The sequence below is a fragment of the Oncorhynchus mykiss genome, chromosome 8 (genome assembly GCF_013265735.2).
Source record: "Oncorhynchus mykiss isolate Arlee chromosome 8, USDA_OmykA_1.1, whole genome shotgun sequence".
In the NCBI taxonomy this organism is placed as follows: domain Eukaryota; kingdom Metazoa; phylum Chordata; class Actinopteri; order Salmoniformes; family Salmonidae; genus Oncorhynchus; species Oncorhynchus mykiss.
The window spans coordinates 51,214,169-51,239,797 of NC_048572.1; the positions used below are offsets into that span (position 1 = coordinate 51,214,169).

At 42.8% G+C, this 25,629-nt stretch overlaps 1 protein-coding gene across 1 annotated transcript; it reads left to right on the plus strand.

Annotated features, from left to right (window-relative positions):
• Positions 1–258: 258 nt before the first annotated feature.
• On the plus strand, positions 259–25,629 carry LOC110530928 (protein crumbs homolog 1-like; the record flags this gene model as incomplete). The annotated part of the gene is made up of 7 exons (XM_021614224.2): positions 259–1,297; positions 2,630–3,183; positions 15,342–15,507; positions 22,974–23,895; positions 24,112–24,153; positions 24,346–24,468; positions 25,371–25,629. Coding segments are annotated over 7 exons (3,105 nt in total), but the record flags the coding sequence as incomplete, so codon positions are not given.

Below are 25,629 nucleotides of genomic sequence, written 5' to 3' on the forward strand. Positions count from 1 at the left end.
ATGGATATAATATATGGATATATTATGAATGAATATGGATATATTGGACAATAATGATGGATGAAGATTTGTTTACAACAAACTAGTAATCACTGGCATGTCATGGGCCAAACCTTTGGATTAATGTTTCTTAGTATGGCCAAATTCACATGCAAAAAAATATATAGAATTTGTCCATTTCCAATATAATATGAATGACATATCAATTCCAAATAGATGCAAAATGAATTGCCAACTGGTTATGTTATCTGATTATGTTTACCTATCTACACAGGTGGTCTCTGTGAGGAGGACACTTATGCATGTGAACTGCAACCGTGTCAGAATGGTGGCGTCTGCGAAAGCCAACATGGCGGCTACAGGTGCCTCTGCTCTCAACAGAGCCAAGATGGCTTACTGTACGGAGGCGAGAATTGCACAGTCGCCCTCCTGGGCTGTGACGGCAACCGCTGCAAGAATGGTGGCATCTGCTCTCCCTTCTTCCTGAACTACCGCCACACCTACACCTGCGCCTGCCGCGCAGGCTTCACCGGCTCCAAGTGTCAGACGTCAACCATCTTCTCCTTCGAGTCCAGCGGCTACATGTATGTGGAGACCCAGATATCGGACCCTGAAGTCCCTCTCAACGTCACCTTTAGCTTCAAGACGGACCGGCCTGTCGGCACCCTCCTCCAGCGCCGGGTCGACGACCTGCTGCTCACCATCGAGCTGGTAGACAGCCGCTTACGCCTCAGCATGCTAAGAGCTCAAGGGACAAGAACCCCAGTATTTCTGGAGCTACCGCCGAGTGTGGCGGACAGTCAGTGGCACACGGTGGAGGCCTGGCTGGGCTGTGAGGAGGAGGGGAGCAGTGTGAGGCTGCTTCACTCCCCCTGCGCTGAGGTGGGCTGCACCAGGGAGTTCCCCGCCACTGAGACACCCCTGCTGGAGCAAGGCTCCGGCCTACGAGAGCCCAGCTCGGTTCGCCACAGCCTCTCTCTAGGAGGGGTGGGACTGGGCTGGGGCTCCGGTGGGGTGGTAGGGGAAAGGGATGCTGAGGCTGCAGACGCGCCTGATCCACCTGGTCTAGCTGCTTACTTCCTGGGCTGTTTCCGGGACGTGTTTGTGGAGTCACGGCTGGTAGTGCCCGCTGTCGCCAACTCACCAGCTCAGGTCAACGTCACAGCCGGGTGCAACGACAGGGACAAGTGTGACGACAGCCCGTGTCAGAACCGGGGGCATTGCATAAACCAGGGATGGAGGAGCTATGTGTGTGAGTGCTACAGACCGTACGAGGGGACAACGGACTGCGCTGAGGGTAAGGCCTGAGGGATGTGGTGTTGCGCTTGCATGTCTGAAAACACTGTAAATGTAGCAGCAAAACACTTGAACAGTGCAACATATGAAAACAATGGGCATAACGAAGCAGTAAAATGATACAATATGAGATCTATTCCATTTCAATGCAATAATCTCACATATCCTATTAGAGCCAGTGTGCTTATCATGGAGCTCTGATAAATGTAGCTTACGACAAAACGTTCAAACTCAGAAAGTAGGGATCATTTTGGACTTCACTAAGGACTCTGGTATGAGTTTCATAAACTAATCACCTGAGGTCAACAGTTCAGCCTCAATAGAATCACTCCAAAATCTAAATGGCTGACATCCTCCTGTGGCACATAAGAGGTGGATAAAAGTAGCCTGTGGTAGACTGCAAAGGAGCTTAGAGAACTAGCTAAAATAGCATGTATAATACACACACAACCATGTAAACACACACTTACACACACGTACACCTGACTCTAGGATTAAGGAAATGTTTAGGGATTAAGGACCGCCTTCACCTGACGTAAAACAGGGTTTCCCAAGGACTCTCGCAACAATCCTCTAACGCAGGGGTGTCAAACTCATTCCATGGAAGGCCTAGGTTTTTATTTTGTATTTTCAATTAAGACATAGACAACCAGGTGAGGGGAGTTCCTTACTAATTACTGAATTTATTTCATCAATCAAGTACAAGGGAGGAGCGAAAACCCGCAGACACTCGACCCTCCGTGGAATGAGTTTGTCACGTGCTCTAACATGATAGGTGGAAATAACTGTTCTGCGTACAGGTCCACTTCACCTAGAATCAGGGATGGGCAACTGCTCGGGACCGGATTGCCCCAGCTAACACAACTGACTCTAACAATCAACTAATCATGGTCTTAAGTTTAGAATGCAATTTGTTTAATCAGGTGTGTTGGTTGGTATCACTTTTTACCTAATCTGGCCCTTGAGGACTGGAATTGCCCATCCCTGTGACTTGAAGGAGTGATATAAACATATCAGGGTGATACCAAGTCAAAGTTTGGGGCAATTTAATTTAAATTCATGATTTGAAAACTTTGAATTCACTTCCTGATTTGACTCAGTTGAAATGGAATTGGCACCAACTCTTTTACCCAGGCCAGTAAACAAAACCAAAAAAAGGCACTAGCACACAGTAGTTCACCCGGAGATCGAAAGGTAGTGGAAATCATGCTATTGTATTTTGACTCTCTCTCTCTCTCTCTGTTAGTTCTTCATCTATCCATTTAGTAATTGGTAGGATAGTGTATGGAACTTTATTAATTGTTAAACTCTCTCTCTTTCTGTACCAACACAGAGTATAACCCGGCCAGGTTCGGCAACGAGGATGCGGCGAGCTATGCCGTCTTCTCCTTGGATGACCCCCCGGGTCCAGGCACCATCACCATATCCATGTTTGTGCGCACGCGGCGCTCGAACGGCCTCCTCCTGGTCCTGGCCAACAGCACCAGCCAGTACCTCCACCTGTGGCTGGACGATGGCCGGATAAAATTTCAGGTGAACAACTTAGAGAGCCTGTCGGGTCGAGTCGTGGTCAGCGACGGCCACTTTCACTTGGTGACGGTGCGGCTGGAGGGCGACTTTGTGACCCTGTTCCAGTCAGCCCATAGCCAGGGAACCATTCCCGTCCGGCCCGTGGTGGCTCAGCCAGGGGACCTGGTCTACGTCGGGGGCCTGGCCGACCAAAGAGCCTCGGCCTCCTTTGGGGGTTACCTGAAAGGCTGTGTCCAGGACTTGAGGATTAACAGTAAACGGTTGCAGTTCTTCCCCATACCAACCCCAGTGGCCTCGTATGGCCTGGTGAAGCTGGTCAATGTCACACAGGGATGTACCAGTGACGACGCCTGTAGCGTGAGTAGCTGAATATACAGTATACTATACACATACAGGTATTTCGCCACAACATAGTTGCGCCATGAAAATACGCGTTTTTAAACCCAGAGTTCCAAGTGGCCAATATTTCCGGGGATGCCCGCAAAGCAGACCAAACAGAACAGACTGGGATTTGGGAAGCCAAAGGGAGCGTGAAAAATAACTTCCTTAGTGTGAAGGCCACATCTAGTCGTACAGCTAAATGTCCCTATGCTTTTTTTGTGGGAGTGGGTTGTATCAATGTCAATCAAACAAGAGATAGCGGTCACATGATTTGCACAGAAACAAAACATGAGCATGAAGGGGGGATTGACAAGCAGTTCAAGATACAACAATTGAGAGATAATATTACATGAGGGGTACCTAACAAATGTCTTTGATTTAACCTGCCCACTAGAGTTGTAGCTGTGCCATGCAGTTTAGCTGTGGATTTCTCTAGAATAAGAATGTCCAAAATGTACATTTTCCAGCAAGATTTCAAATAAGTATTTGGGTCAACAACAAAACATGTATTGCCTTTTTGGCAGCAGTTAGGGCACACATTAACAATTTCAATTTCATCTAATCCAATAGAATGTCAAATATTTCCTAGTAGAAACAGACCAGGGGACATAGGTACATTTACCTTTATCAAGGTGCGAAAAAGGTATTTAACGTACTGTATGTCCAGAGGTCAGAGACCACTGGGCATTCCCGAAGCGTATGTACATAGCTCCGGACTGAACTAAGAGTTATTGAAATGGTTGTTTCAGTTTAAATGGTTTCGTAGACTGTTCCTAACCCTAGCAATCATTATGAATGCAGGTTACAGGTGAATACAAATTTCAACTGTTGGATATCCTAATTCTGGCTGTGTTCCAATATGAACTACATATCACTTTACAATCTAGCATAATGTGACATGCAGGTAGGGTTGCAAAATTCTTTAAAATCTCCCAGGTTTTTCAGAAATCCCGATTGGAAGATTGGAAATCCTTCAACCTAGAATTTTTGAAAGTTTGGGAAAGTTACTGGAATTTTGCAACCCTACTTGCAGGGCTGATGTGGCCTGTTATGTTGAGTTTCAGGCCACTGTATTAGGGTAAAGCTAGGCTTCAAAATGAGGTCTTATGAGATATATAATAATAATGATAATATTCACCTGGGAACTCACTTGGTGAAGGCCACAGGATTGAAAATGAACAAATTCAACAACCATGACTGTCACTATCAAATACAGTCATGGGTGGTACTACAATTCACTCAAGGTGTGGCTTAGTGGGGGCGTTAGATTTTTTTTTCACGCTGATACAACTCAAACCCTACAGGATCACAGTGGGCATGTTTACATGCTCAGTAATCATTTGGTATTAAACTGATTATGGAAGTAGGCAGATTGTGCAATAGTCATTTAAACAGCTTACTCTGCTTAACTTAATTGGTGTAAAGGCAAAATCGAAGTAAGCATACACTGATAAAAACATCTAGTTTTCCGAGCAATTTTTTAAAATTATTAGGACAGGTGGGGAACTCCAGTACAGTTGGTGGCGTTAATGCACAATAAGATTGGATGCCAGCTGCCCATAAACTCCACAAAATGAAGGGGCGAGGGCGACAATGGTAGCTAGCTAGCCGTACACCGGTAGACAGTGTCCTTTGTCCCCACCTGTCGGGCACTGTTTTCCAGCAGTTCTGTTTACGATGGCGAGGGAAGGTGTTCATCAGGCAGGAGTGAAGAACACTGTGTACTAACTTAGCCAGCTAGTCCAGTACACAGAAGGTGGGTGTGAGTTAGTTAGCTAACTAACATGCTAGCTAGCTAGCTAGCTAGCACACAGTATAGCAAGCTAGCTAGTTAGCTACCACACTGTCGCCTCAGCGTCCCACCTGCTGTGCTAGCGGGAGGCAGGGGCGACCGGTAGTGTCCTTTGCCCCTGGCTGTCGAGCACTGTTTTCCCTCAGTTCTGTTAATGATGGTGAGAGCAGGTGTTCGGCAGGTGGGAGCGAAGGACGCTGTCTACTGCTTTCGCTCCTACTAGTTAGCAAGGGAGACTCCAGAGACGAGAGCAAAATAACTTAGATAATACTTTTATTTCCCTTTTGACCTACAGTACCAGTCAAAAGTTTGGACACACTTACTCATTCAAGGGTTTTTCTTTATTTGACTATTTTCTACATTGTAAAATAATAGTGAAGACATCAAAACTATGAAATAACACATATGGAATCATGTTGTCACCAAAAAAGTGTTAAACAAATAGATGTTTTATTTTAAATGTGATTCTTCAAAGTAGCCACCCCTTTGCCTTGATTTGTTTAACACTGTTTTGGTTACTACATGATTCCATATGTGTTATTTCATCGTTTTGATGTGTTCACTATTATTCTACAATGTAGAAAATAGGAAAAATAAAGAAAAACACTTGAATGAGAAGTTGTCCAAACTTTCGACTGGTACTGTACATTCAAAAGTGTCACAAGCATGAAGACGTTGTGCGTATACCCACATGCAGGAACGCCCCTGCACACTATTCATTTGATCTGTGCTTGTGCTAGCACTAGCCGAGCGAGCCTACCTCTTTAGCTTGAGTGAAGTGAGTTCAAAACAACTGAATGTATGTGTCTTAGTAGTAGTTTTCACATACAAACTTTACATGTCCGAACTTAGAATCAAATATGCTTCCCAAAAATAACATGGCCGCTGTGGTAGAACGTTTATTTTGATTGCCAATATTCTGCATTGAATAGAGTGCCATCAGGTAGCCTGATTTCATGTGTCCATGTAACAGGATTATAAGGGAAATCGTTCTTCTTGCAAAGCACGTAAACATTTTAATCAAACTATTATATTAATCTAACTATTCACAATAATCACATTATTGTGTGCATGTAACAGTACTCAGTAGCTGCTATTGGTTTGAGTAATGACTAAAAAATCACTTAATGTAACTGTACTCAGATATATTTAGTGAAACAGGTTTCTTGAATGGTTTTGAGTAATGACAGGGCCGATAACTACTACACGTGTGTCTCAGGTCTCAACCGCTCTCTTTGAGCTCTAGGCTAAAGTCAACACAGAGGAAGACAGAATGCTTCTGAATTTTTGCTTTGAGTGTAGTTAACTGTTTTGCATTTACTGATTTATATTTGAGTTAAGGCTAATTGATACAATTGAGGTAATCCCTTTCCTACATTTAAAGTGAAGTTAGTCATTTCTATATTGGATAAACAGTTCTCGATCATGTAAGATTTTTACTTCACTCACCAAGAAAGTGTATTTGTTATATCTCAATGACCAATGTTAATATATTGAGTCTGAACACCAAAGGCCTTTCAAGAGATTATGGTAAGAGTTGCGCATGATGACGGGTAGCCTGGGAGGGGGAGCGGGAGTAGGCGTGACAATTACATCCCGTTGACCGCTTCAATTTACTTCCAATCATTCCTAAAGGAGCTCAACATTGTTGACAGGTGGCGACTAAAAAAAAATCTGCAAAGCGAAAGACCTGCTCTCGCATGGATTACATCTTTATTTCCATACATTTATTTCAAATAGAATTACAGAATTTTTAGACCTAAACTCTGAAACAACAAATAATCCTCATAGCCTTTGGGGAGTCACTAAATGTTTCAGGAGCTTGTACTTCATTCTCCAATTTCAATAGACACTGTTATTCTGAAATTGCTTGTTTGGAGAAAGAAATAGCACATCTAGAACCATTACAAAAATCACAATTCCAAATAGACAGAACTAAACAACTAGCCTCTCTAAAACCAGAATATGAAACATTCCCAAATGCTAAATGTGAATTCTTATACTTACAAACTAGACAATCAAATTATGAAAATGCAGATAGACCTAGCAGGCTCTTGGAGCTAAAACAATCTGAATGTCTAGCCTCTATCGACGCCATCAAAGACTCTAATGCTCTTCACCCTCCCAAATTAATCAGGTGTTAATCTCTACACATCCAAATCTTCTTAAGATCCTGATTTACTAACCTCATCTGAACTACTTGAGATTTCCATCTCGTTACAACAAGCGGAAGAAGATGAATGTCCCATTTCAATCCATGAACTGAAATTGGCCACCTTAACTATGCAGAAAAATAATAAACCCCAGGCCTGGAGGTATACCTCTAAAACTCCTGTTAGCACTTTGGTATTTAAATAGCCCATTATTTTTAAATTCAATAAACTACTCTTTACAAATGGGTTCTTTCCACTGAGACCAAAAAACAGCTCTAATTTCCCTATTTCTTCCCTCTTGAATGCTCAAGCTATAGGTAGGCCTATTGCACTTTTGAACAGCGATTTTAAAATCTATTCTAAGGTGCTGACAAAGAGATTGGAGAAGCAGGTGCATGGTTTGATCCATTTTGATCACATTTTATGAGAGGCAGACTCGTCTGAGATAATATCCAATGTCACTTTCATGTTATCGACTCAGCTCCTGTGCATAATCTTCCTGTGCAGTGCTGTTCCTCGGTGCTGTCCCTTGGCTGCTTAGAATGGACATACTTATGGGTTGTGTTAAAGTGTTTTGGGTTGGGATCCTCTGTCATTCACAGGACTCTCTACAACGAGCCTTTTGCTCGAGTTCTCACCGGTTGATCCACTTCTCCGCAGTTTAGGGTGCAAAGAGGCTCAAGACCAGGTTGTCCATTATCCCCAATTTTATTTGCCTTGTCTCTTGAGCCTCTTGCCCAGGCTGTGCGACAAAGTCCAGAGACCTATTATTATTAAAGGTACTGTCCAGCATATTTCCTTGTATGCAGATGATCTAGTTTTCTTATCAGATATTTCTAACTCCATGTCATTCTCTTAAAATGGCAATCAGCAGTTGAAACAATAACAGAGCGCCCCTGTTTCTGTAAAAAGCTGAGGGATGGGGCTAAGAAATGTAAGCACTCTCATATTCATAGACGGAGCTATGGATGCAAAGACTGGCCATCCCTGTTATCAAAATGATAGTTTTAACCATGTTTTTATAGTGTTTGTTTACATTTACGTTGCTTACAAACATTGGAGTAAAATATATTTTTGGTTCTGATGGGCTTTGACAGTTGAACTAAGCTCATGAGGCAATTATGAATTATATTCTTCAAGAATCAATGGGTGGGTGCACATTGTTAATTCACAAGTCCCGAAAATGGCTGTAGCAATTGCAGATTGCACCTTTAAATTATTTGAACCTTTTGGCTTCTTTTCAGGATATAATATAAATTGGTCCATTTTATAGCCCCTAAATCCTGCAGCTGAGGAGTATTATCTCCCCACAACACACACTCTCCAATTAAATCCAATAGGTTTCACCTATCTGGGGATCAAATTCTAGCCCACTTTCCAACTAATGGTACAAGACAATTACTCAGCTACTATTGGGAAAATTAAAGAGGACTTGGCCCACTTGTCTCCCTTACATATTACACTTCAGGGTAAAATTTCAGTGATTAAGATGAACATTCTTCCTTGCTTTAATTTTGTATTTTCTATGCTTCCCAATTCACCCCTCTTCAATATTTCAAAGAATTGTATATATTGTGCAGGAATTTCATCTGGAAAGACAAACGACCCAGAATACCCTGCAGCGCCCCAAACCGTTTGGTATCTGGCTCTACCTAACTTTAAATAATTACTTTTCTTTCCACTTGAGATTTCTGAAAATCTGTCTAGATCCCACTAATCAAGCCACATTGGGACCCAATGAAGAGGCTTTAAAAAAACCTATTAGACTACAAGTATTCTCTGGCTGTAAACAAAAATCTACATGTCTCAGAATGGGTCCAATAATTGCTAATGCAGTTAAAGTGTGGCGACAGGCCAATGCCCATCTTATGATCTCATTCCATTTTCACAGTCCTTTTCACTTATGAAACAATAACATAATCTTATCAGGCTTAAATCCATTTGATTTTCCTCAATGCTCTAGTAGAAATATTTTAACCCTCAGTGACATCTTTAACAATTCAGGTCTTCAAACTTTTTAAGACCTCAAAGAATCATATCATCTTCTCCGAAGGCTTTTAGAGCCGAGCAGAGCCTGGGATTCTCTGATCCTGGTTAAGACTTTTGAATATTCCCAAATCTATTGGCCTGGTCTCCACTCTCTACTCCAAATGTAACTCTACCGACAAGAGTGCAACTGCGGTCACTTCCATCTGGAACAGAGAACTTCTAGGTTGTTCTGAGAACATTTGAACTGAAAGGTGATATGGAACAATGATTTCTCATCAGAATACTTATCTCACCAGTTAATTCATTTAAAATGTATTCACAAATATTATATACCATATCGCCGCTTCCAGATTGATCCGTTTAAAAACATATATACACTGCTCAAAAAATAAAGGGAACACTTAAACAACACAATGTAACTCCAAGTCAATCACACTTCTGTGAAATCAAACTGTCCACTTAGGAAGCAACACTGATTGACAATAAATGTCACATGCTGTTGTGCAAATGGAATAGACAACAGGTGGAAATGATAGGCAATTAGCAAGACACCCCCAATAAAGGAGTGGTTTTGCAGGTGGTAACCACAGACCACTTCTCAGTTCCTATGCTTCCTGGCTGATGTTTTGGTCACTATTGAATGCTGGCGGTGCTTTCACTCTAGTGGTAGCATGAGACAGAGTCTACAACCCACACAAGTGGCTGAGGTAGTGCAGCTCATCCAGGATGACACATCAATGCGAGCTGTTGCAAGAAGGTTTGCTGTGTCTGTTAGCGTAGTGTCCAGAGCATGGAGGCGCTACCAGGAGACAGGCCAGTACATCAGGAGACGTGGAGGAGGCCGTAGGAGGGCAACAACCCAGCAGCAGGACAGCTACCTCCGCCTTTGTGCAAGGAGGAGCAGGAGGAGCACTGCCAGAGCCCTGCAAAATGACCTCCAGCAGCCCACAAATGTGCATGTGTCTGCTCAAACGGTCAGAAACAGACTCCATGAGGGTGGTATGAGGGCCCGACGTCCACAGGTGGGGGTTGTGCTTACAGGACGTTTGGCATTTGCCAGAGAACACCAAGATTGGAAAATTTGCCACTGGCGCCCTGTGCTCTTCACAGATGAGAGCAGGTTCACACTGAGCACGTGACAGACGTGACAGAGTCTGGAGATGCCGTGGAGAACGTTCTGCTGCCTGCAACATCCTCCAGCATGACCGGTTTGGCGGTGGGTCAGTCATGGTGTGGGGTGGCATTTCTTTGGGGGGCCGCACAGCCCTCCATGTGCTCGCCAGAGGTAGCCTGACTGCCATTAGGTACCGAGAGGAGATCCTCAGACCCCTTGTGAGACCATATGCTGGTGCGGTTGGCCCTGGGTTCCTCCTAATGCAAGACAATGCTAGACCTCATGTGGCTGGAGTGTGTCAGCAGTTCCTGCAAGAGGAAGGCATTGATGCTATGGACTGGCCCGCCCGTTCCCCAGACCTGAATCCAATTGAGCACATCTGGGACATCATGTCTCGCTCCATCCACCAACGCCACGTTGCACCACAGACTGTCCAGGAGTTGGCGGATGCTTTAGTCCAGGTCTGGGAGGAGATACCTCAGGAGACCATCCGTCACCTCATCAGGAGCATGCCCAGGCATTGTAGGGAGGTCATACAGGCACGTGGAGACCACACACACTACTGAGCCTCATTTTGACTTGTTTTAAGGACATTACATCAAAGTTGGATCAACCTGTAGTGTGGTTTTCCACTTTCATTTTGAGTGTCACTCCAAATCCAGACTTCCATGGGTTGATAAATTTGATTTCCATTGATAATTTTTGTGTGATTTTGTTGTCAGCACATTCAACTATGTAAAGAAAAAAGTATTTAATAAGAATATTTCATTCATTCAGATCGAGGATGTGTTATTTTAGTGTTCCCTTTATTTTTTTGAGCAGTGTATATATAATTTATCTTTGTTTAGCATACGATTGATTGATTAATCACTCAATGTACATGTAAAAAAAATCTACCTGCAGTAGAGCATGCTGGGAAAAATACTTTAAAAAGAGAGTTGGTGTAACTTCTCATTTAGTTTTGAGTCAGTACCACAAACATTTTAAGTAATAATTTATTTTCATTGACTTGGGTTCAACTTACTAGAAGTATTTGTATAAAAAATGCCTTGGAGTTTACAGTGGCATAATACAAATATTCATTGACATTTTGGAGAGTTGCAATTTAATAAGAAAAAAATATTACACGGGTTTGAGTGAGAGGTCTAAGTGGTGTTTCCTAGTGGCCACACACCTCTCCAAACTGTGCACAGTTCAGGCTAATAATTTCAATGCACTTTTATGACCTAAGGAAAGAGCCTCAACTATAAGGTGCATTTTTTTTGCCATTAAGGAACTGAAGCAAGCACCCTTGTAGTTTTTTGTTTGGAACACAGCCCTGCCACTGGGCACTAAAGTCAATTCAACATCTATTCCACGTTGGTTTAACGTCATGTCATTGAAATGACTTGGAAACCATGTTGATTCAACCAGTGTGTGCCCAGTGTGATGCGTCACCACCATCACACAATTACTGTTGTTGTTTACGCAATCCAAAAATGTTCCATTATTAAATGTTCCAACATGACTAGCTAAGTTATAAAATACAATCTTACAGTTTTTGGCTTTCAAAAGGCACCTCAGACAGACAGATTGTAATGTTGGTGTGCATAGAAAGGAGTCATGAGTGCATTCAAGTGGGTGTTCCGTGACAAATTTTCTTCACAACATGACAAACAGGCTCATTGTATTCAGGACAACCCAGGGTATAACGCATGTTATCCTTGCAACTGTGTATCACACATGGTGATCATAAATGTTGATAACGACAATGACATGAGTTTTCAAATATTGGAAATGTGAAGTGCACATTTGGACTCATGGGTGTGTGGATTGCTTGTATGACATCAAAGTGGTATTCATTATAATCCTCAACCTCTCATCTTTCAGAACACATTTCCCTCACTCAGACAACAAATGTAGCGGGAGGGAAAGGGGGCATATTCTTGTGGCGCACGGTGCTGAAGTTTATAGCGGCTGTCAGTCAAAACCCATACAGCGCTGTGAAGCAGAGCCCTGACTTCATGTATAGCATGTTACTGTACAGCTACTACGTTTCAAGTCAGGCGCTTCTCAATGACCAAATCTGACACTTTAAACCCGTATGTATACAGGATGACTGGCTGAGAGTGGAAAGGGCTACACAATAAAAACAAATGTACCAACTTTTCCGAAAATGGATATAGCGCATTTCGTAATGAAACTCTTCATTTGTTACATCCTCGCAGCTCTTTTTTGGTGTGGTGCCATGTCTGCAGCATGTTTGCCAGGTTTTCTTGTTAGAGGGCGTGTCCCTCATTGTCACTTCCTATTATCCTGAATCAAGGGGTGTCGGGTGATACCACCTCCATCCAGCATGTAGGGGAAATTGATTTCCCCATCTCAAAATATGCTAGAATGCACTATTTAAAATGGATGTAATTAAAACAAATCGTGTTAATGATAATGCATAACTAAAATCATATTTATGGTAAAAATGTTAAAAGATTAGATCCTTGGATGAAATGTGTGTGTATCTTCACAGCCTACCCGCCTCATATTTTTGGAACTGTCCGAAAGGCTTTCGTTAAACCCTTCATTTGAGTTGCTCCTGGTCTGCTATTTGTATCTGTATTTATTATGGATCCCTATTAGCAGCAGCTACTCTTCCTGAGGTCCGGCAAAATTAAGGAAGTTATACAATTTTAAAAACATTACAATGCATTCATTCATTAGAGAATTCACATCACACTAAGTGTGTGCCCTCAGGCCCATACTCCACTACCACATACCTACAACACAAAATCCATGTGTGTGTGTGTATGCATGTGTCTGTGCCTATGTTTGTGTTGCTTCACAGTCCCTGCTGTTCCATAAGGTGTATTTTTATCCTTTTTTTAGAATCTGATTCTACTGTTTGCATCAGTTACCTGATGTGGAATAGAGTTCCATGTAGTTATGGCTCTATGTAGTACTGTGTGCCTCCCGTAGTCTGGTCTGAACTTGGGGACTGCAAAGAGACCTCTGGTGGCATGTCTTGTGGGGTATGCATTGATGTCAGAGCTGTGTGCTAGTTGTTTAAACAGACAGCTCTGTGATGAAGTCAATATCTCCTCTACTTTGAGCCAGGAGAGATTGACATGCATATTATTAATGATTGATCTCTGTGGCTGGCCCTGTTCTGAGCCAATTGAACATAAGTCCCTCTTTGTGGCACCTGACCACACGACTGAACAGTAATTCCAGGTGCAACAAAACTAGAGCCTGTAGGACCTGCCTTGTTGATAGTGCTGTTAAGAAGGTAGAGCAGTGCTTTATTATGGACAGACTTCTCTCCATCTTAGCTACTGTTACATCAATATGTTTTGACCATGACGGTTTACAATCCAGGGTTACTCAAAGCAGTTTAGTCACCTCAACTTGCTCAATTTCCACATTATTTATTACAAGATTTAGTTGAGGTTTAGGGTTTAGTGAATTATTTGTCCCAAATACAAATGACTTTTGCGGAATGACTTTTGCTATGTAAACCTCAGTTAAGCTTAAGATCAGTTCACTTGTATTTATTTACAGACATTATACTGTATGTATTCTATTTTATGCACATTATGGTTTTGATTATCTTACTTTGTAAATACACTATATACAAAAAAGTATGTGGACACCCCTTCAAATTAGTGAATTCAGCTATTTCAGCACACCCATTGCTGATAAGTGTATAAAATCAAGCACACCATCATGCAATCTCCATAAACAAACATTGGCAGTAGAATAACCTTACTGAAAAAATCAGTGACTTTCAACATGGCACAATCATAGCATGCCACCTTTCCAACAAGTCAGTTTGTCAAATGTCTAAACTGCTATAGCTGCACCGGTCAACTGTAAATGCTGTTATTGTGAAGTGGAAACGTCTAGTAGCAGCAAAGGCTCAGCCGCGAAGTGGTAGGCCACACAAGCTCACAGAATGGGACCACCGAGTGCTGAAGCGCACAGCTCGTAAAAATTGTCTGTCCTTGGTTGCAACACTCACTGCTGAGTTCCAAACTGCCTCTAGAAGCAACATCGGCACAAGAACTCTTTGTGGGGCGCTTCATGAAAAATGGGTTTCCATGGTCGATCAGCCTAAGATCCCGATGCGCAATGCCAAGAGTAGTCTGGAGTGAAGTAAAGCTCGCCTTCATTGGTCTCTGGAGCAGTGGAAACGTTCTCCGGAGTGATGAATCACTCTTCACCATCTGGCAGTCCGACAGATGAATCTGGGTTTGGCGGATGCCAGGAGAACACTACCTGCCCAAATGCATAGTGCCAACTGTAAAGTTTGGTGGATGAGGAATAATGGCCTGGGGCTGTTTTTCATGGTTCAGTCTAGGCCCCTTAGTTCCAGTGAAGGGAAATCTTAATGCTACAGCGTACAATGACATTCTAGATGATTCTAGAATGTCACTTGCCAACTTTGTGGCAAGTTTTGGGGAGGCCCTTTCCTGTTTCAGCATGACAATGCCCCCTGCTCAAAGCGAGGTCCATACAGAAATGGTTTGTTGAGATCGGTGTGGAAGAACTTGACTGGCCAGCACAGAGCCCTGACCTCAGCCCCATCGAACACCTTTGGGATGAATTGAAATGCCGACTTCACTAATACTCTTGTGGCTGAATGGAAGCAAGTCACCGCAGCACTTTTCCAACAACTAGTGGAAAGCCTTTCCAGAAGAGTGAAGGCTGTTATAGAAGCAAAGGGGGGGACCAACTCCATATTAATGCACACGATTTTGTAATAAGATTTGTTCAACGAGCAGGTGTCTACATACTTTTGGTCATGTAGAGTAATTTAAGGTTTAGGAAAATAAACCCTCTAATATTTCTACCATACTCAGTTCAGTCTTTCGTTGCCTGCTTGGTCTGTCCCTTTTCTCTCATTTCTGAGCATGAGCTTAGCTTGCTAATGACATCGCTTATAAGTGTGATTTAAGGATGTCTATTGGAGAAGCAGATCCTGGAACTCTTCATTCATATTCTCTTTGACAACATATTTGCCCCATGACACAGCACAGTTGCCCCATGACCCAACACAGTTGCCCCGCCATGACAAAGTCAACTGCTTGACAGAGTTATTGTTTGTCTCCTACAGAAAAACCCGTGTCTGAACAGCGGAGTGTGCTACTCCATGTGGGACGACTTCATCTGCAATTGTCCTCCCAACACTGGAGGGCGTTGCTGTGAGGAGGTCAAGTGGTGTGAGCGGTCTCCATGCCCCTCGACTGCAGCCTGCCAGTCCCTCTCCCAGGGCTTTGAGTGTGAGTTGTTAGTTCGAGAATCCCTTCCTCAACAGATTATAAAGAGATTATCAATCAAATTCCATTCTGCAGAATTCACTATTACTGACAGCAATGTTTCCAAAACCTCTCCTTCAATACCTCCAAAGAGTTCAAACTAATTGACCTAATCCAGTATCATCACACGTGATTCAATTACCGGTAGCTCACTAATCATCAAACCCTTTATTAGCTGAATGGGTCTGCTTGATTAGTTGAATTAGGTCTGCTTAATTAGTTGGATCAAGTGTGCAGTACATGAATAGATCAAATACGTGAAACTGTCTGGGGGTTCTCAAAGACGGGTTAGGAAATACAGACATAAAGCAATTGTTTCTCTGTATTTGGCATATTGTGTATAGAGTAGGCTATTATGTCGGCCTATTCATACTGTCAGTGTGTATCCATTGAATGGACTGTTGGCTATTCTGCCTTTATAGACTTATTTGATGGAGTGATTGTGAGACCCAAACATTTTTGCAAATGCGTTTTTCCAACACTGACAAAATACATCTAGCTCTGGCTCTGTTTCTCTGTTTCTTTTTGTCTACATAATCACTACAACACAAGCAAATAGAGGATACGTCTAGGTTTAAAGAGAATAACTATGTAGTGCATGGATCAACTAGATTCAGCCGGGGGCCGATTTTCTTCTTGAGCAGATGGTCAGGGGGACAAATTGACTGCAGAGGCCCAAACAGATATAATACTTGACTAAAACAGTTGAGTTCAGGTGCATCCTGTTTCCATTCATCACCCTTAAGATGTTTCCACAGCTTGATTGGAGTGTACCTGTGGTAAATTCAATTCATTGAACATGATCTGGAAAAGGACACACCTGTCTAAATAAGGTCCCACAGTTGACAGTGCATGTTAGAGCAAAAACCAAGCCATGAGGTTGTAGATTTGTCCGTAGAGCTCCGAGACAGGATTGTGTCGAGACACAGATCTGGGGAAGGGTATCAAAACATTTCTTCAGCATTGAAGGTCCCCGAGAACACAGTTTGGCCAAACTGGCCGCCAGGCCAAACTGAGCAATCGGGGGAGAAGGACCTTGGTCAGGGAGGTGACCAATAACCCGATGGTCACTCTGACAAAGCTCCAGAGTTCCTCTGTGGAGATTGGAGAACTTTCCAGAAGGACAACCATCTCTTCAGAACTCCACCAATCAGTCCTTTATGGTAGAGTGGCCAGACGGAAGCCACTCCTCAGTAAAAGGCACATGTTAGCCCGCTTGTAGTTTGCCAAAAGACACCAAAAGGAATCTGACCATAAGAAACAAGATTATCTGGTCTGATTAAACCAAGATTGAACTCTTTGGCCTGAATGCCAAGCGTCTTGTCTGGAGAAAACATGGCACCATCCCTATGGTGAAACATGGTGGTGGCAGAATCATGCTGTGGGGATGTTTTTCAGCGGCAGGGAATGGGAGACTAGTCAGGATCGAGGGAAAGATGAACGAAGCAAACTACAGAGATCCTCGATGAAAACCTGCTCCAGAGCACTTAGGACCTCAGACTGGGGTGAAGATTCACCTTCCAACAGGACAACAACCTTAAGCACACAGCAAAGACAATGCATGTATGGCTTCAGGTGTTCTTGAGTGTCCAGAGCCCGGACTTAAACCCGATCTCTGGAAAGACCTGAAAATAGCTGTGCAGTGACGCCCCCTTCATCCAACCTGAAAGAACTTGAGAGGATCTGCAGAGAAGAATGGGAGAAACTCCCCAAATACAGATGTGCCAAGCTTGTAGCGTCATACCCAAGAAGACTGGAGGCTGTAGTCGCTGCCAAAGGTGCTTCTACAAAGTACTGAGTGAAGGGTCTGAATACTTATGTAAATGTGATATTTCAGTTTTGTGATTATGGTGTATTGTGCATAGATTAATTTAATTTTAGAAAAAGGCTGTAACGTAACAAAATGAGGAAAAAGTCAAGGGCTCTGAATACTTTCCGAAGGCAGCGTATATGGTTCCTTACCCTGAAAGTAGTCTATGGGCCAGGAGAGACTGTAATCCATGGCTCTGCTTTCTTTAAACAGCCACTAACAACTTCAGACAACTTTAGCTAAGGCTAACCAAAAAAATCAGTTGGAGAGATGCAACAACCATTCAATGTTCAAAATGTCATAGTCCTAACTGAAAGGTGATTTGGCCCAGTTGTTGAACATTGCACTTGCACCCATCTCTCTCGTAGATTTTTGGTTGGCAGTGGCTAAAATTAGCTGAATAGAATGTTAATAGAATCCATTATAATGAATTCAAACCATGGTTTACAGTCTTTCCTGGCAGATACATCTACTGACTAAGGTCTAAAATAGAGAACTTATCCTTTAATTCCCAATTAAACAACCTGTCTCAATCTGGAAGTACTGCAACCTTTGCACCTGGTGCAACCACTTAGTAAATCCAGACCATATGGATGGATAACGCTGATAACGTGTCATGTAAGGTTCCCCCCATCCAGTAGAGCTTACTGATGTGTACTGTAACATACAATGTATATAGGTGCAATCTGTAATTTGATTTCCAGTCAACAGCCCACTTGTTGTGTCTTAACAAATTGTTTGCAATTTCAACCTGTTCTATTTTCTAATCCTAGTGCCAAGAGTGGTAATTTACCTGTCATATGAGCTTTGAGGTTGGGGGGGGTAGCAATATTTGAGTTGTGTCCTTAAAAACGTGTGCCAATTTCAGTATGTGCTGGTGAGGATATTTAAGACCAACCAAAAGCTGATTTTAGCAGTTGGCTATGGCATGGATTTTGACAGCGGAAGCGCAGCCTATCCAGCCGTGACGCACAGTGCCCATATGCACAGGGAACAAGAGAGATGTGCCTTTAATTGTTTAATTTGATTAAAAACCAAGCATAGCCTCCATTCCTCTCAATGAAGGCAGTTGATTTTGTCCTGCCCAAAGCATTCGCCAAGTAGTCAAGACTATCAATACAGGGTTTGGCTTGTGAGACTGCTTTGAAATAAACCTTAATCACCAAAGCTTTATTAAAATATCAAGTTTGGGAGCAGCAAAACAATTGTTGTACATTATTTTAGCCAGCTCCTGTTATTATTTTGGATGTTTGTCAAATGGAAGAAGAGATGGATAATAAAATAATCCAGTGACACTCCTATTTAGAAACATTTAAGTTATTTTCCGTTTAGTTTGATGCCTCTGGTGTCTTTCTTATCCTGACCATAAATTAGGCAAGTAGCCTATCCATTAAAGGTTTCTAAAGGGTCTACTCAAGGCTCTTGCCATCATGCTTTTGCATTATTCACATAGGCAGTGGCAATTTTTAGCATGTAAATCTTGGTGGGGCAAACAAACAAAAAAATGTGGGATGCATGCCAGCAACACAACAAAACACTAAACAATACTTTAATTGCACTATAACGGTGACAAACGGTGCCCACAAACTGTTAGGGCCTACATAAAGCAGTCCCAACAGCAGTCCCCACATCTTACGACTACTACACCTGACTATCAGAGGAGCCTTGTCTGGCAGCGAAACAGTTAATTCAGGCTCAATTACTTTAAAATAATATATATAGCTAATATGCCTGACTTGCTTTAAACAAATGTGGTTTCTACTGACAATTGAGATTTACAAACTATGGCATAAGGAGACGACAAGCGGATAGAGCAATCCATAATTTCAATTAAGACATTAATGAGCGAGCTAGGACGGACGTAGTCAATATAGCTATTTGGTTAGCACTTTTGAAATGTCCAGCGACATAAATCAGAACATGGGCCATTCTTACAGTGTTCTCCCTGTACACCAAGTCAGAACCGTAGGATAAATAAAGGGGGCATATAAGCAGACAATGAGAACTCTTACAATATTTGATTGCATTTCTCAAAAATAGGTTATAGGCTACATGTGAACCACCAGGTCAGAACAGTAGACGAAATTAAGAGGGATAAATAGACCAAATTATTAGGGTGAGGCACATGGGCTACTAACATCTTACTACACAATATACATTTAATGTTAGTTTCTTAGCTACAGAATACATATCTCCCTAGCATATTACATCATTGATTCAGCAGCATACAATACATTTTTGGACTCACCTTGCTGTGCTGTGCTCACATGAACATGAAGGTGTCGCGGCGGTACTTCGTGGGCAAATTCTGTGATCAAAGTCTGGCATTCTTTAGATTTATGGTGCTTTCAAAACTGGGAACTTTGAAAAAAACAAGGTTGAATCATGATGACGTCATTGCTCTTCAGGTCGTAGCTCTAGAAAGAGGCTGGATTTACAATTCCGATTTGGATGACCGTTCAAAATGTATTTTCCCAGTCGGAGCTCGTTTATTCCCGACTTCCCAGTTGTCTTGATCTCACTGAAGTCAAGTTTTCGAGGTCCGAGTTAATATGTTTTGAGAGCGACACGAATCATGCTTCATTGACAGCATGGCCAATGTTGAATGTTTATCATTTTAAACTTGGAAAAGAGTCCCTTAATCCCAAATTTGAGACCACACAGCCACTGTCACGGATTCCTTCCAAACCACTCATTGTTAAATTTGCTATTTCCAACTTCTGTAATGTTTATGGCCAATGAGCAACGATACATTTTATCTATAATTTCTCATCATTATTTATCTTCATATAAAAAGGATTAAAAAGGATTGCTAGCTAATATATTTGATTTAACCAGCTAGGCAAGTTGAGAACAAGTTCCCATTTACAATTGCGACCTGGCCAAGATAAAGCAAAGCAGTTCGACACATACAACAACAAAGTTACACATGGAGTAAAACAAACATACAGTCAATAATACATTAGAAAAATAGGTCTATATACAATGTGAGCAAGTGAGGTGAGATAAGGGAGGTAAAGGCAAAAAAGGCCATGGTGGCGAAGTACAGTGCCTTGCGAAAGTATTCGGCCCCCTTGAACTTTGCGACCTTTTGCCACATTTCAGGCTTCAAACATAAAGATATAAAACTGTATTTTTGTGAAGAATCAACAGTTCATCAGTTTGCCACAAGCCACCTGGGAGACACACCAAACATGTGGAAGAAGGTGCTCTGGTCAGATGAAACCAAAATTGAACTTTTTGGCAACAATGCAAAACGTTATGTTTGGCGTAAAAGCAACACAGCTGAACACACCATCCCCACTGTCAAACATGGTGGTGGCAGCATCATGGTTTGGGCCTGCTTTTCTTCAGCAGGGACAGGGAAGATGGTTAAAATTGATGGGAAGATGGATGGAGCCAAATACAGGACCATTCTGGAAGAAAACCTGATGGAGTCTGCAAAAGACCTGAGACTGGGATGAAGATTTGTCTTCCAACAAGACAATGATCCAAAACATAAAGCAACATCTACAATGGAATGGTTCAAAAATAAACATATCCAGGTGTTAGAATGGCCAAGTCAAAGTCCAGACCTGAATCCAATCGAGAATCTGTGGAAAGAACTGAAAACTGCTGTTCACAAATGCTCTCCATCCAACCTCACTGAGCTCGAGCTGTTTTGCAAGGAGGAATGGGAAAAAATTTCAGTCTCTCGATGTGCAAAACTGATAGAGACATTCCCCAAGCGACTTACAGCTGTAATCGCAGCAAAAGGTGGCGCTACAAAGTATTAACTTAAGGGGGCTGAATAATTTTGCACGCCCAATTTTTCAGTTTTTGATTTGTTAAAAAAGTTTGAAATATCCAAAAAATGTCGTTCCACTTCATGATTGTGTCCCACTTGTTGTTGATTCTTCACAAAAAAATACAGTTTTATATCTTTATGTTTGAAGCCTGAAATGTGGCAAAAGGTCGCAAAGTTCAAGGTGGCCGAATACTTTCGCAAGGCACTGTACCTGCTGGAGCGCGTGCTACAGGTGCGTGCTGCTATGGTGACCAGCGAGCTGAGATAAGAGGGGACTTTACCTAGCAGGGTCTTGTAGATGACCTGGAGCCAGTGGGTTTGGCGACGAGTATGAAGCGAGGGCCAGCCAACGAGAGCGTACAGGTCGCAGTGGTGGGTAGTATATGGGGCTTTGGTGACAAAACGGGTGGCACTGTGATAGACTGCATCCAATTTATTGAGTGGGGTATTGGAGGCTATTTTGTAAATGACATCGCCGAAGTCGAGGATTGGTAGGATGGTCAGTTTTACAAGGGTATGTTTGGCAGCATGAGTGAAGGATGCTTTGTTGTGAAATAGGAAGCCAATTCTAGATTTAACTTTGGATTGGAGATGTTTGATGTGAGCCTGGAAGGAGAGTTTACAGTCTAACCAGACACCTAGGTATTTGTAGTTGTTCACATATTCTAAGTCAGAGCCGTCCAGAGTAGTGATGTTGGACAGGCGGGCAGGTGCAGGCAGCGATCGGTAATGTTGACATGATCAGGCCAATCAAACTACTGTACATATAATGTGATTTGATGTCATTTTAGCTGTGGCCAATGACCTTGAGCCTTCTTGGCCACTTCTGATGTAACTCGTAGCACCCAAGGGGCTAGAATTTTCGAAGTCTACCCTTAGACTTGGCAGTGACGTAGTGTCACCATGAGTGACCCACCACCACAGAAAGCATTGAGCTAGGCTGAAACACCTACATTTTGGAGCTGCCTTTCTCAAGAAAACAAACAAGAGACCATGTTTGTGTGCGGCTTTATTAACTGAATGAAATATATTATTTTTTTACATTGTTTGCCAACTGATATCTGACGTATTAATGCCAAAATAACATGCAAAACAGGCATTTTTTGCTGAAAATGTGAGTCTACCCCACCTGCCCTGAATGACGGGTCGCCACTGCACATAGGACAGTGCATACTCCATTCGGCTTGTATCCATCCCCATTTCCAAAGAGTGCGTCTTATCCAGTTACCAAAGACGCACTCCTCCAAACATATTCAAATTTTTCAGTCAAAAAACATCATTAACGGTAGGCTTAGGCTATGTCTTGCTTACTGAGAATGTGCCTCATACATGCTGGAGCCTAGTATTTTTTATTTGAGGAGAAGCCTCGTTGAAGCCAATTACAACAATGTTGATTGTCAACACTTCAAACATATTGATCAAATGCTGGATGTTGCCATCACTCATTACTGTAACCTATGCTCTTTAATACATCTTAGTATAAATCCACAATGGACTAGGACAAGAATATTCCGTGTCCCCGGCCGAATTAGAGTTGATAACGGTGCAAAACCGTCAATAACTTACACAACCTGAGATAAATGCATGCAGTATGAAGCCAAGGAATGCCTTGATTGGCAAACCCTCATCATACCTACAACTTGTTTATTCATCAAAACCCAGCCATTTCATGCCACCGCCAGCTATTGCGCTCATAATTCCGGCTGTGAAAATAGAACAATTATTTCTGACACACCCGGGGCCTATAGCGCTACCGGCAGCACTAGGTTTATGTTAAGTTTGTTAAAATAGAACCCTACGTCTTAATTAACCCTCTGCTGTTTTGCATTCCAGGTGTGTCCAACGTGACCCTCTGGAATGACAGCATACTGTCCTACAGAGGCAATGAGAAGATCAGCCGCCACCTCAGCAGCATCCTCCTCAGTGTGCGAACCAGGCAAACGGACACCACGCTACTACATGCCGAGAAAGGCTCTGAGTTCCTCACAATCTCCCTCCAAGACTCTCGCCTGGTGCTGGAGCTACAGGCAGGCAGTGGCGAGGCCTCCCCCAAGCTGACTGTCCAAAGCCAAGGCCTTCTCAGCAACGGCCAGTGGCACACAGTGGAGATCTCCATGGAAGCTCCGGATCTACAGACCTCCAGGTGGATCATGGTCCTGGACGGGGGAAGAGAGGGAGGAGAGAAGGAGGTGTCTGAAGCCACCTCTGGGAGCCTGGACTTCCTCAGGGAGGGAGTGGACATCCTCTTGGGGGGTTTGGGGCCTGAGGCTGGGGGGAACCTGGCTGGATGTTTGGGCCCCGTCCAGATCGGTGGGCTCCCGCTGCCCTACTATGGTGACACCGACCTGAACCTTCCCAGGCCTCAAGAGGAGCAGTTTGTGAGGATCCCCGGTGTCGCCATCCCACAATATGGCTGCTGGGGAGCCAGTGTGTGCTCGCCCAACCCCTGTCTGAACCAGGGGGTATGTGAGGACCTCTTTGACCTCTCTCTCTGCAGGTGCCCGTCTGAGTGGATTGGGCCACAATGCCAGAATGATGCGAACACCTGCGCTGTCAAGCCCTGCGTACATGGAAACTGCACTGTCCTAGGGGAGGGTTACGTATGTGCATGTGAGCCAGGGTACGAAGGGGCCAGGTGTGATAAAGATGTGGATACGTGTGAGAACAACAAGTGCGGCCCAGGGGCCACCTGTCTCAGGGGCCTCCAAAACAACACCTGCCTCTGCCCCAGGAACATGACCGGGCCCCTCTGCAAGTGAGTCTCAAACACTCCCCATTTTGCCCTTAAACCCTAACCTATCTACAATCCCCATTCAGCTAACATAAGGCTAAACGCTAAGAGAACATGTCCAGAGACAAATATGCAAAGCACAACAAAACCATCCAAAGCTATGATTCAATTGTGTGTGTGACATATTACATAAAAGGGTGATGTGAACACAAAATGACCCTTAAAATCATTCTCTTTCAGTGAGAAGGTTCCAGAAGTCCCGTGGTACATTGAAAAGATACCGTAAGAAATTTTAAGTTCTTTCAAGTCATTTGTAAAAAATAATCTTGTCTCAAGCCAATACAGGTTCACGCAGAGTGACTAGACACATCAACTGAGTCAACTAGCTAACAATCCTGTTTGAACCATGATGCTAGCTATCAGACTCTTAACTGTCATATCTCATTCTTATACATTTGTGTCGCTCTACTCTAGATACCCCAACCTGCCCGTATCCATGTGTCCTGGCCACAGATGGAACTACAGCTGCTTCAACGGGGGGAATTGCTCTAAACTGGACAACACCTGTGATTGTCTGCCAGGTTTTATAGGGCAATGGTAAGCCATGGCTGTAAACAATAGTACATCTGTAGTAAACGCTTGCATCACTGAATCTTAATGAAGCCGAAGTGTAATTTAAATGTAATTCAAGCATTCTTGAAGATAAAGACAATCCTTGTCCTGAGCAGAGGATCCCAATTTCAATCTCCAAAACTCCCCCCCAAAACTGTAACTGGCAAAAAAATACAAAAACGGTTCTTATATAGTTCATTGCACTAACCCTCTGTGACTTTAAACTGTGACTCCTTAAAGATGTGTCCCGTGGTTTGGTCAATGATTTTTCTTAAAATCCTAAATGACTGAGGAATGAACAGGGTCAACTATATCATGAGGACCCCATCTTCATTTCCTGATTGCATATAGTGTAACAAGACGAGACCTCATAGGGTCAGATAAGTTCTCTACTTGTGATAGATTTAAACAAACCATATTGATATCACCATGGTCAAAACCATAACCTGTCAACGCCATCTCCCTTGAAGATTAAGATAAAATATGAATTATCAACAGAATTAGCACTGGAGCATTATATAGTGGTATAAGTCAAACAAAAATAAGTTTGGAGATTTGCATTGCATACATTTGTATGACATATTTGGATAATCTAATATTAGAATTAAACAATCAAGGCCTTTAAACACATTTATTGTTGGACAATAAATGTGAAAATGAAATGCCTTTTATGGTGTCTGAAAGAGTTTACATAAATCCAGGTAGGTGCATTTTATAAAAACATTTTAATTGGGAGATTGTTACCTTACACAGTGGGATAGCTGATACTTCTGGTCTAATTGGTCTATTGCACCAATGTATATTAATAATAATAATCTTATTATTAAAATATCAAATAACTATAAAGTAATAGAGTTATATTTCATGAAATCCCCCGTCTGCAACAGGTGTGAGGTAGACTTTGATGAGTGTGCGTCGTGTCCCTGTGAATACGGAGGCTACTGCCACAACCTCGTCAACAACTTCCGCTGTGATTGTGAGATCAACTTTACAGGTGACCAGTGCCAGATCGATGTCAATGATTTCTACCTGTATCTGGCCCTGCTGCTGTGGCAATACATGTTCCAGCTCACATCCTACCTCCTCTTGCACCTCGACGATGCCCCCGAGATTGATTGGGTACACCAGCTGATGGACGGCAACTAA